The following is a 13129-nucleotide window of genomic DNA, read 5'->3' on the forward strand; positions in this document are numbered from 1 at the left end:
AATGTCACTAAAAATTATATTTATGTTAAAAATAGATTAGATCTTTGTTGGAAAGGTATTTTGGCACGTTTTCCTGCCAGTTAATGTGTGAATCAGAGTTTTTTTTATGTTTAGTACATCTCTCTAAAGAAAACGTTACTTATCAACTGAAGCGACCGTTGCTCATGCGCGTGCGGAGTTTTCTCTGTTCAACAGACGCAGTAGTGGAGAGGCTGTACTGGATGTTTGTGTTTTGTTTCACACAGTAAAGCCCCCCCCCCTCATCAGCAAACCCCTGTGTACGGCTCCATCTATGACACAACGCAGAGAGTTCAACTAGCTGGTGGTCGTGCAAAGTGAAGGGCCGACGGCCGACCCCGCTACAGTGGTGCCGTGACCCGGATCCACATCGCTCAGCCTGGTTCATCATCGTACCTGGAGCTGTGGGTCAACGTCAGTTTGGTCGCCGGAAGTTGCTGCCGTCACAAGTGGTTATAAGGGGTTTTTAAGTTTTAAAGGACATTTATGCACAAAGTTAGATTATTTTGCTGCATTTTTTTTTTTGCATTTTATTTTATTGTGATTCTTCAAAATTGTAACAAAAAAAACAAAACAAAAAAAATGACATTCCTTGTTGATGAAAGGGAAAAGCAAAAGGTTCCCACTCAGGTTCCCAGTCTTGGTAGAGGTAGACTCATAGTTGAGCCTCTCCAGACCCCAAGTAGAGGAGCAAATAACATCAGCTCACCTGGTTTCTGTTCTACCCGAATACCAGGGAATGTACCTAATGTTAATATTGAAAATGACAGTATTTTGGGTGCTACTTCTGTGACAGACTACAACCTAAATACTTTGATAACTCAGATCGCTCAACAAGTAGGACAGACTATAAGGGACCAGTTAAGAGGTGAAATGGGACAAAGTGTAAATAACACACCAGCTCAGAGCGGTGTAGATCAGCTGTCCAGTGAGCCCACTTACTTAAACTTGTCCGGTGCAAAGTTTGTTCTCCAGCCCGATGTGAGAGAGCCCCCAGTCTTCAGAGGGGACGGTTTGGACAAAAACACAGTGACTGAGTGGAGGGAGATGATGACTGTTTATTTCAAAAAGCGAGCAACACCCCTCAATGAGCAATACTCTGAGATAATGTCAAAGTTAATGGGCAAGGCAAAGGATGTTGTAAGGATAACTCTGAGGTGCAATCCTTCTTTGAAACCTGTAGAGAATCCCAATGTTGTTTATGATATTCTTAGACAGCATTTCAGTGATGTGACTTACTCATGTATGCCACTGGCCGATTTCTACAGTACAGTCCCAGTGCCAGGCGAGGCTCCTGTTGACTACTGGTTTCGGTTAAACAAAGCTGTAGATGCTGCAGAAGAGGGTCTGAAAAGGCTGGGGAGAAACATGACAGATCCGTGTCATGAGGCAGCCATGATGTTTGTAAAATACTGTCCAGATCCCACGCTCACTGCCATTTTTAAATTCAAAGCCCCAGATAAATGGACTGCTAGCGAGGTACAAGAGCACATTGACCGCTACCAGTCAGAGACTAAAGAGCAGTCACTATCCACGCTCAAACGCTCTAAGCCCATCACAGTTCATGTCCAAACGCCTGAGTCCAGCCCTGTTGAAACAGGAAGTCATGCCACCGAGCCAGGCAAACAAAATGAAAACGCAAATACCTCTTGCACTGATGAATGTATAAAGATGTTAGTGAGCGTTTTTGATCGCGCACTGTCCCAAAACAACCATGCAGTGTCTGACAATATCAAGCGTGACCAGGTCCAGCGACGCTCCTGTAGAGTTTGCCAGTCCTTTGAACACTCCACTCTTGCACATTGCAGACAACAGCGCTTGTGTCTAGCATGCTTCCAGCCAAATCACATAAAGAGAAACTGCCCTAACATTAACCCCAACCAAAATGTAGGTGCATCCTCCCATCAAAACACCCAGCCGTTAAACTAGTTGGCCCGCATCGGGTGAGGGGATGTGTGGGCAATAAAAATGACACCCTCGATAGTGATGAACTGCAGCAACACTATACTAAAGCATGCGCTGAAGCTCCAGCTGGTGCAAAAATCATAATGCAAAATACACAGAAAGTGGGCCCCTACGAGGAACTGTTTTACACTACTGTCAAGGTCAAAGACACGTTTGAAGTGAGAGGAATGCTTGATTCAGGGTCCATGGCATGCACACTCAGTGAAAGTGCAGAGTCAGAGATGTTGAACAAAATGGCCCTCTCAAATCCAATTCCTTTGACTCAGGAGGTAGTGCTTGTGGGATGCGGAGGTACATTAAGTAAACCCAAATGCATGTATGAAGTTGAAATGAAGTTGTACGGGCAAAGCTGTATTGTGCCAGTACTTGTAGTTCCAGGGCAGAGGGACGACTTGATAATAGGCGCAAATGTTATCAGGCTGTTAATGCGGCAATTTAACGTAACCAGTAATTATATGCATCTTGTTTCTAGTGGCAACCTCCCCCCAGAATGTGAGCAGTTCCTGAATCTAATGGCAAATTCTTCTCTGTGGATAGGAGATGAGACCCCGGACAGGATTGGAACAGTCAAACTGCAGCAGTCTGTCACTCTGTTAGCTAGACAGGAGCATCTGGTATGGGGTAAGCTACCTAAGAATGTCGCCATGTCCCCTGGCAGCACAGTTGTAGTCGAACCTACCTCGTCCAAGTCAATGCCACGTAACATTCTAATTGGTCGCATTGTCACTCCCCTATGGGGCGACCGCTGGATTCCAATGAAAGTCACAAATCTGTCCAACCAGCCTGTTACTTTAAAAAGAAACGCCAAGCTCGCCGATGTATCCACTTGTGGAGCAGTAGAGGATTTTGAGCTTTTCCAAGGGGCATGTCAACCTGAAAAAGGTGTAAAACAAGATAATGACAACTGTCCCCCAGATTTAAAACAAAAGTTAAAAGAAGTGGGACTGTCCGACATTGACATAGACCAGTGCCATGCGAGCCAGAGTGGTAAAGAAAAGCTAGTATCTCTACTCAAAAAGTACAATGACATCTTCTCAAAACATGCCCTTGATTGCGGTGAGGCTAAAGATTTTGTGCATCGCATCAGACTTACTGACGAAAGGCCCTTTCGTTTGCCCTTCCGGCGCGTGCCACCTGCCCATTATCAAACGCTGAGGAAAGTACTGTCTGAAATGGAGGAGCAGGACATCATAAAGAAATCAGTCAGCGAGTATGCATCCCCACTCGTACTTGTATGGAAAAAGGATGGGAGTCTAAGGCTATGTACAGATTTCCGGTGGTTAAATGCTCGGACTTTCAAAGATGCACACCCACTCCCGCATCAATCTGATTGCTTGGCTGCTTTAGGGGGAAATGCCTTCTTTAGCACAATGGACTTGACTTCCGGATTTTATAACATTCCGATGGCGGTGGAAGACAAAAGATTCACCGCGTTCACTACTCCTATGGGACTTTACGAGTATAATCGCATGCCTCAGGGTTTATGCAACAGTCCTGCCTCATTCATGAGAATGATGCTCAGCATTTTTGGTGATTTGAACTTCACTAGCCTTCTGTGCTACCTTGACGATGTGCTAGTGTTTGCTGCTTCAGAGCAAGAGGCGTTAGACAGGCTTGAGGTAGTGTTTCAGCGGCTGAGGCATCATAATCTCAAATTAAGTCCAAAGAAGTGTCATTTGATGAGGTCGTCAGTTAAGTTTTTGGGCCACATAATTGACAAAAATGGTGTTGCTGTAGACCCAGCTAAGGTAGAGGTCATCTCAAAAATGACCAAGGCTGATCTCATGGAAAATGATGGTTGTACGCCTTCTGTGAAAAGAATAAAGTCGTTTCTGGGAATGGTACTTTACTATCAGCATTTTATCCCTAACTGTTCCAGTGTAGCCAAGCCATTGTTTGCCCTCACATCAGGCCAAAAGAAACGAGGCAGAGTCAAACAAAACACCAATTCAGGCTCGTTCAGAAAGCTCAAACCTTCTGATTGGACAGAGGAGTGTGAGGCTTCATTATCCAACCTCAAAGACAGCCTAATGAACTGTGTTGTACTCTCACACCCAGATTTTTCTCAGCCTCTGGTTCTGTCCATCGATGCCTCATTAGACGGGCTTGGCGCCGTTTTATCGCAGGTCACTCCAGGTGGAAAGAAAGCCCGCCCTATCGCCTTTGCAAGTAAGACACTAAGCAGATCTCAAAAGAAATATCCAGCACACCGTTTGGAATTCTTAGCCCTGAAATGGAGCGTTTGCGAGAAATTCAGTCACTGGTTACGAGGCAATAAGTTTACCGTATGGACTGACAACAACCCTCTAACTTACATAATGACCAAACCTAAACTAGACGCCTGTGAACAACGGTGGGTGTCCAAACTCGCTCCTTACTCATTCGACCTGAAACACATCCCAGGGACTAAGAATGTCGTGGCAGACGCACTAAGCAGAGACCCTTTCGCTAAAACAGTCAGTCAGAGAATCATAACTGAACAGTACGACCATCTTTTGGCAGAGGCTCAAGGCATCGCTCCTGACAGCATCCAAGACACATTCCGCCTTAAAGTCCAGTGTCACAGAGTAAAACGTGCACAACAAAAAGTCATACCCTCTCAGCCTAGCCTTGTTTGTCAAGCTGACATTAGTGCACTGTTAGACACTCATAATGATTGGGAAGCTGCTGCAGAAATTAGAGCGGTGCAGTATATCCAAGCAGTTCAGGACATATTACCTGCTGGCCAAGACCCACTACCTGTGTTCACATTGGCAGAGTTGCAGCAAAGTCAGGAAAATGATCCCAGCATCTCAGTGTTAATGCCCTTTGTCAGCCGAAAAACACGACCATCGAGGCGAGACAGGGCAGTTTTTGATCCAAAAGCCATGATTCTATTAAAGCAGTTCGAGAGACTTAAACTACAAAATGGTGTCCTGTATAGAGTCACTAAAGATCCAATCAGCAAACACAAAAGACATCAGTTTGTTCTCCCAGAGTCTCTCAAAGAAAAAGCTTTGTATGCTATGCACGACATTGCAGGACACCAAGGCCAGGCTAGAACTATGCATTTAGCAAGACAAAGGTTTTTCTGGCCAAAGATGGAGCTTGATGTGAAAGAGTATGTTCGCCACTGTCAAAGGTGCATTCTAGCAAAAACTCCAGACCCTTCTGCTCGTGCTCCTCTTGAAAGTATTCGCACTTCTGCCCCTATGGAGTTAGTGTGTTTGGATTTTTGGAGTGCAGAGGACAGCAAACAACGTTCAGTCGATGTACTCGTAGCAACAGATCACTTTACAAAGCTCGCCCACGCTTTTCCATGCCCAAATCAAACAGCCAAACAGGTAGCAAAAAAACTGTGGGATCATATGTTTTGTGTGTATGGCTTTCCTGAACGCATACACTCAGATCAGGGAGCAAATTTTGAAAGTGAACTCATTGCTGAGCTCCTCAAACTGTCTGGCGTCTCCAAATCTCACACCACAGCATATCATCCCATGGGAAACGGTGGAACAGAGAGATTTAACCGTACGCTTGGAAACATGCTCCGCTCCCTGCCCCTGACACAAAAGGAAAAGTGGCCTCAGCAAGTACAAACTTTGACATTTGCTTACAATTCAACAGTGCATGAAACCACCGGATATGCACCTTTTCAGTTAATGTTTGGAAGGATCCCAAGGCTTCCCGTTGATGTCATGTTCAAACAAGTGCTGAATGATCCTGTCGTGGTCGATCACAAAAGTTATGTCAAAATGCTCATGTCACATCTTCACGAAGCCACCAGGATTGCTCAAAAACACAGCATCAAAGAACAAGACAAACAGGCAGAGGGCTATAACAAAAGAGCTAAAGGGACTCATTTAAACATTGGAGACCGTGTGCTCATCGCAAACAAGGGCGAGAGAGGAAAGAAAAAGCTGGCAGACAAATGGAGCCCAACAGTGTACACGATAAAGGACAGGAACCCACAGAACCATACTTACAAACTGGAGGATCTGGAAGGTGCAACAAAAGTTGTGCACAGGAACTTACTTTTGGACATTAGTTTTCTGCCAGTAGTAGACACATGTGATGCTGAAGAGGATTTGTACACACCCGATTCTTTGGATGTTGAGAGCAGTATGGACCGGACTAACTCCTGGATAATGGGTGGTTCAGAGAGGTCTTGTAGTCAACTGGACCAAAGTGATATTATGTCTCATTCTGACCTGTCAAGCCATAGCTTTCTAGAGGCAGATTGCGAGCAGTTTCCAAATGAACTTATCCCAGACCAGGTTGATTTGGACAGGCTGGTTATAGAAAATGACTCATACTCACCCTACATTCAGTTGGCTCCTGACAATGAACCTCAGTGGGACCTACAAGATGCTGACTCAGAACCTGACAGAGACAGACCTGAAATACTGACTAAGATTAGTCCAGCTGCTCACGGGGAACAAGTAGTCACTACTCGGGTGGGTAGGGTCACTAAAAAGGTCAACCGCTTAATTGAAACTATGGTTTAGAAGCCTTTTGGTTATAGAGACTTGGCTAATTCATTCACCAAAAGATCTCAATCACTTTTGATTTTATTTTAAGCAGGCCAAGTTTGGTTTTTTTTAAAGACACTCTGTAACCCTCTATGTGTAGTGGTAGCAAGGTTTTGTATGGTGTAAGAGGCATCATATCGATCTAGGAGGGACTAAGGCCTGATCAGCCTTTTGTTTTCTCCAAACCTATAAAGTAGGTAGCTCCCAAGCTGAAGTTAAAGCTTAGAGCTTTTTCATATCCTTGCTCAGTATCTAGTCGTCCAGTGTGGGATGGATTTTGCCGAAATCTTGGAGGGGTGAATGTAGCCCGTGTGGTCTTAGTGTCTGTCAATTTCGTTAAAATCTTGGTCTGTCTTTTCTGTTTCTTTTGTGGTTTTATTTTGTAAAATGTACATAGGTTTTCCAATCTAGACTTTTATTTTGATAGCGGCAGCGCGTGCTACTTCCGGTCCCTTTGCGCTCGTCTCCTCAGTTGCGATGAGGAGGACGGAGGGGAGGTGAGCCGCCGGAGTTTCTCTTAATCAGTTAATATAAGAAATGTCACTAAAAATTATATTTATGTTAAAAATAGATTAGATCTTTGTTGGAAAGGTATTTTGGCACGTTTTCCTGCCAGTTAATGTGTGAATCAGAGTTTTTTTTATGTTTAGTACATCTCTCTAAAGAAAACGTTACTTATCAACTGAAGCGACCGTTGCTCATGCGCGTGCGGCGTTTTCTCTGTTCAACAGACGCAGTAGTGGAGAGGCTGTACTGGATGTTTGTGTTTTGTTTCACACAGTAAAGCCCCCCCCCCCTCATCAGCAAACCCCTGTGTACGGCTCCATCTATGACACAACGCAGAGAGTTCAACTAGCTGGTGGTCGTGCAAAGTGAAGGGCCGACCCCGCTACACTATGACCTTAGTTGTACATTTGCAGTAGTAATAGAAGCAGCAACTGTTACTACTAACAGCAGTAGTAGCGGCAATGTTAGTGTGGCAACAAAGTAAATGGATGATTTTTTTTTTCTTTTTACATAGCCTACTCAGAAATTCATGCTCTACAAGGGTCCGGCCCGCGGGCCTTGTGTTTAACACATGTAGTATAATGGGATGGTTCAGGTTTCTGGACATTTGCCAATATCTACTTTCCATAGTACAATGAGAGGGAGCTGCTTGAGATTGGTAAAGCAGCTTAGATGTTACTCCTTTATAATTCCTTCAATTACTACTCCTGTCAGCCACCAGGATACAGACATCCTTGTATTCAACCACGTGTATATATACATATATATATATATATATATATATATATACACACACACACACACACACATATATACAGATATATATATATATATATATATACACACACACACACACACATAATGTAAAAAAAAATACATATATTTATAAGAAATTAAATTGAATTTGAACAAATAACTCCAAACTTGTTTTTATAGATTAATTTAATTCAAACACATAATTTTCTAATGGTCAGAAGAAATAAGGTACAGAAGAATCTACAGGAGTTAGATCAAAACAGCTGTAAATCACATCAATAGATTCTTGGTGAAAGTGTTGATGTTGCTACAAAGTCAACTCACATCACATGAGGACTAACCTTCTCCCTGGGAACTCAGCAATGTGTGTTCTGAATTTTCCATAAAACCTGAAATTACTTTTTTATCTTAAGATTTAAGGAAAAGTTTGATTAGTGCACATCGTTCAATTTGTCAGTTTTATTTTGCACTCTTGGACCACTTTTGATAAATGCTGCACTTAGAAGCATTTGTATTTGAGTATCTCCAAAAGCTGAAAACATTTCACTGCACTTTGTCAATCCTGTTGCGTTCTTCACATTTGCCAGTATTTCTGCATTTATATCCCACTTACCAACAGAATAATGAGCTATCAGCAGTCATCTTGTTTTGCAGGATCTACTTATTGATAGCAAACAAATTAAGTCATTTATGCAAAAAGGCGATTGATGAAGCTTCAGTCTTCTTCCTTCTCGATGTAGCTCTTACAGCCTGCACGTGCCATCTGTCTCGCCAAGTACCGCTCTCTCGCTGACCCCACAGTCTGATCCGTGCAACGTTTGGCAAACTTACTCACTTCCACCTCCTCACTCACTTTCTCATTTCCCTTTGTATTTTCATCATTTTCATCCTTATCCTTTCGCTTTTCTTGTGGTTTTAGACTCTTTTCAGGACTTTTTGCTTCAGTTTTACTGGTTATTTCCGTATCGGATACTTTGCCTTTTTCATCATTCTGATCTTTGTCTCTTTGATTTTCATTGTCCAAATGCAGCCTTTTTTCTTTCTCACCATTCTTCTCTCTGTCTCTGTCTTTTGGGCTTGTCTCTTGTTTGTTGTGCCTGTCCTCCCCCTCTCTCTCTTTGACTCTCTCCCTGTTTCTCGCTCTGTCTCCATCTCGCTCCCTGTCCCTCTCCCTGTCTCTCTCTTTATTTCTCTGTCTGTCCTTTTCTTTATCCCTCTCTTTATCTTTAACCCTATCTCTCTCTCTATCTCTCTTCCTTTCTGTGTCTTTCCGCCTATCAGGTTCATCACAGCGCCCTCTATGTCTGTCTCCTTCCCTATCATATCGTTCTCTGTCTCTATGTCTTTCATCTCTCTCTTTTTCCCTGTGTCTCTCTCTGTCCCTCACTTTTTCCCTGTCTTTGTCTCTATGACTTTTTTTCTGTCTGTCCTTGTCCTCCCGGTCTTGGCTCTGGGCGTCTCCGCTGTCCGATGAAGGGGACCTCTGCCTGTACTGTCGCTTTGAATGTGGCTTGTTGAATCCCGATTTCTGCTCCTGAATCTCTTCGGCGTCACTATCGCTCTCGTCTCTGGGTGAAGGGGAGTGAGCAGGCGATGTTTTTTCAGTGTCCTCCGCGGGTTTTGAATTTTCGTTTCTGTAAAAAAGACATGATATTATTAAACTTTGGTTAAATCTTTATAAATTCACTAAAATAAAAATGTGTTCAATTTAGTAAGAGACTGACTTCACTGATCGATCAGGGACAGATTCCTCTCCCACAGTTTGATTCAAGAAGTGTCTGTAGAAACCACTGAGGTCCCGCTGCTTCTTCACATCCAACGCAGCTAAAAATAAATACATACATGAAATATATAAATGAACAAATCAAAGTTGTGTATTTAGAAAATATCAACTACTTGTGCCTCGAGATGTACCATCAATAATCTCTAGGGCTATGATTAAGTTTTAAAACTTAGCAAAGACTCAACAATTAAGGATAAGCCTGCTAAATAATTACATTTCTTGCTCATATTATACACCTGCATAGATATACACACACAAAACACCATATATATATATACCTTCTATTGCTGCCTCTCTCTTCTCTTTCTCCTCCTCCTCTTTCCTCTCCTGAAGTCTCTGTTTGTATGCTGATGTCACATACGCCTCTTTATCAGCAAACTGCTCCCCTTCCTCCTCACGCTCCTTCTGAATCTTCCTCTCGTCTCTCCGTTCTTGTTCTTTTTTTCGTTCTTCAACCGCTTTCATCAGCTGGTGAATGTATTTGGGCTACAACAGACAGAGGAAAAACATTTTTACACAATAATTTCATTTCTAACCATTAGCCTGGCCAAATGGAGTGGACAAATTTCCATACGGGGACCATGAAGTATACCTTAACCTTCTTAGTAAAAATAATAAGTGAGAGAAAAGAATGCTGTATTGAATTCATTATTGTGCTTGTTTTACGATAACAAAACTGTCTTACTCTTTTGTCTGCTCCTCCAATAATCTTCTTATTGCTTTCCAGTCTTTGTTTTTGGAGATCATCATACACGGCATCATAGTCATATACTGTACTGTCCTGATCGAGGGCCTTCTGCATCTCTAGCCTTGTCTTCAATGAGAATGAACAAAGGTGTATTTATTACATTGATTCTACAGCCATTCAACTGGTTCAGTTCATTCTTATTTTGACCCACCTGCTTCATCATCTTCTTTTTGACAGCTTCTTTTTGTAATGTCTCCCCAACTGAAGTCTGAGCAACAGTAAAATAAAATAGATCAAATAGAGTAAAGCCTTCTTTTTAAAGGTTAAGCCCATAGCACTCACCTCATCGTCCGAGTCGTCTCCAAACACGGAGGGTCTCGGAAGTGTTGCAGTCTTGACCGCTCCTTTCTTCTGGGACAAGATGAGCCCATACCTAACAAAGTACAAGTAAGAATTAAGTCCTGAAGAAAAACCTATATGTTATATCATATATATCTGGACTGATTCTACATTTGAGATCGTGCACGGGTACAATAGCATGGTTTAAAGTTCTATGTAATTAAAGTAATGTATATACAGTATATCTTACTTTAACCTCTTGATAAACTATACAATACAATGTCTGAATGGTGTGTGGCGTTAGTGAGCGCATGATACACCACTACAAGTGTGGGTCTTTGGGGAAAGCTAGTATAATTCATGACAAAAACAGAAAAGCATAGACAAGCTTGCTTTGGCTTTAGCACGTCACAGGGCTAGCATAGCCTATAGCTATCATGCAAGCGAAATCTGTCACTAAAGCTAATATTTCACTTTGTTGTTCAATAAAAGGTTCTTAATATACATATTGCACGCATTACCACATGCACACAAACAATATCAGCTACGTATCTATTAAAGTGTTTATTCTGATGAAAACACGCTGGTCGATAGCCACTTACTGCTTTGTAGGGGCCGCCATCTTGCTTTTGGGCAGTGCGCGGCGCGCGCGGAGCGTCACCGCAGATTCGATGAATTGGTCTGAACGTGATTAAAATTAATCCAATGACACATTTATTGCTGTGAAAATGTATTCATTATTGTGACAAATCAATAGTTTACTTTATATAATTTAAGTTATTTAATTTGTATCCTAAGAATTTCCATAGACGAAATATCAGAAATGTAATCTAATTTTATCTTTATGTATTTTTTTGTTCTATTACCTACGCATTGCTCAAGGGGTGTAAAAACTGGTATTTTGGCTACTCTACCCACCTCTGCTTACAACGCCGTCAGTCATGTACTTTCTAACTTTCCTAAATCGAACAAGGTCACTTTTGATTAGAGAAGTAGCTTTGCAATGCCTTGTAGGCTGCTGTGAGTGCGAGTGCGAGTGCAACTAAACCCAAACACCATTATCTCTATTGTAATCCCAACCTCATCTCCTCTGCAACAGCACAGTTAATCCTTTTGGATAACACACAATGGCAAGTATTTACAGTTATTAAGTAAAAAGTACAACATCTTTAAACATCAGTAATTGTGCAAGAATGAGAGATTTTGGGTAATCTTACATAAAATTGTAAAAAAAAAAAAAAAAAAAAAAAGAATATAGCCATCTTGCAAGGGTCGGGATTGGTGTGTACAAAAAAGTGTGTTTTCCAACACATGCCCCAGTGTTTACATTTGGTGAGAGGTACAACAAACTAATTGATTAATCTGCCCATTACACTTTTTGGTTAAATTATTGCTAATCAGATAGCTAATGAAAGGCGATTAATCTTCAGAGTGGGGGTCATGATCCCCTGGGGGACTTTGGAGGTAGAGACCTCCATCATTTGTGCATTTGGTGATAGTTTGTGGCATCGCAAAGTCAACCACAATTTGTGCACAAAAGGCTGTTTCAAATTGATTTGCAGAGAAAGAACAGTGCATTCATTTGCCCCTAAATGACAAATTACACATCTTTCAGAACAGGATCTCAACTTTAATCATTTTATGATTTTTACTTTAAAGCCACACATAACATTTCATCTAGTAACATTTCATCCAGCAACATTTCATCCAGTAATATAGAATAAAGTACAAGCATTTATTTGATAACAGTTATCTTTATTGTTGAAAAATACCTATAAATTAACAAACGTGTCTTTGCCCTGAGCGGTACACCTCTCCTTAGACTTGACTGTAAACTTTAAGCAGGAACGTCTCCAGCCCGTCATCAACGAGATGTTGACTAAAGGCAAATATGAGATTAATAGGTTAAAATCCAAATCTGTCTGCATTCAACAAATCTGCAAAGACTTGAAAGGACTTGAAATTCAAAGCATAGGACTTGGACTAGGCTTGGTGTTGAGACACTGCCTTGAGACTTACTTGACTTGTGACTTAAGACACAGAAAAGGCAAATTTTGTTGTGAGTAATCAAAGAAAGAATTTGGATAAAAGACTTAACCTATTTAAATATCATATTTGGCTGCCTTTAATCAACATCTCCATGAAGACAAGCTGGAGATGTCCCGGCTCTCACTAAAGTTGCTAGTTCGGTCTGAGTAGAGGTGAGTGTTATACATACTAAAATCGGCAGAGATGAGTCGCTGTTTTTTTGCTCAATTATTAAGTATTTTTCAATAATATATGTAAAAAAAATATGCTGGTATTTTATTCTTTAGTGGGTGAAATGTTAAGCGGTGTGGCTTTAAGAACCAAATTCAAAATCTTTTTTATTATCATTACTAAGATGCTTTTGGATATAAAATATAAATGCTAAAATAATCGCTATGAAAATGAGATGCCCTATATTTACTTGTTTAGCAAAAACTACCATGATTTTGTGAAGCAGACTTTACATTTCTGTGTCACCAAAGAGCTTTGTTTACGTCCGGCACACACACGGTTAATCAGGATTGACCTGCTCGTAGT

At 41.6% G+C, this 13129-nt stretch overlaps 1 protein-coding gene across 1 annotated transcript; it reads right to left on the bottom strand.

Annotated features, from left to right (window-relative positions):
* Positions 1–8178: 8178 nt before the first annotated feature.
* On the bottom strand, positions 8179–11229 carry nsrp1 (nuclear speckle splicing regulatory protein 1). Its single transcript, XM_079566053.1, has 7 exons — positions 11167–11229; positions 10568–10658; positions 10437–10493; positions 10223–10351; positions 9816–10023; positions 9479–9578; positions 8179–9388 (listed from the first exon to the last, which is right to left on the bottom strand). Exons 1-7 carry the CDS (start codon positions 11184–11186, stop codon positions 8470–8472), a joined length of 1524 nt encoding a protein of 507 aa, XP_079422179.1. The 5' UTR covers positions 11187–11229; the 3' UTR covers positions 8179–8469.
* Between the last annotated feature and the right edge of the window lie 1900 nt (positions 11230–13129).

The sequence above is a fragment of the Gobius niger genome (assembly GCF_951799975.1).
Source record: "Gobius niger genome assembly, chromosome: 11".
NCBI lineage: Eukaryota > Metazoa > Chordata > Actinopteri > Gobiiformes > Gobiidae > Gobius > Gobius niger.

Bases quoted from the DNA above. Each gene is read 5' to 3' on its own strand.
- nsrp1 (XM_079566053.1), bottom strand. From the start codon at position 11,186: ATGGCGGCCCCTACAAAGCA. The intron at 10,659-11,166 runs GTAAGTGGCTAT...GTACTTTGTTAG, and splicing joins ATGGCGGCCCCTACAAAGCA to GTATGGGCTCATCTTGTCCC. The intron at 9,389-9,478 runs GTCAGTCTCTTA...TCTTTTTTACAG, and splicing joins GTCCCTGATCGATCAGTGAA to AAACGAAAATTCAAAACCCG.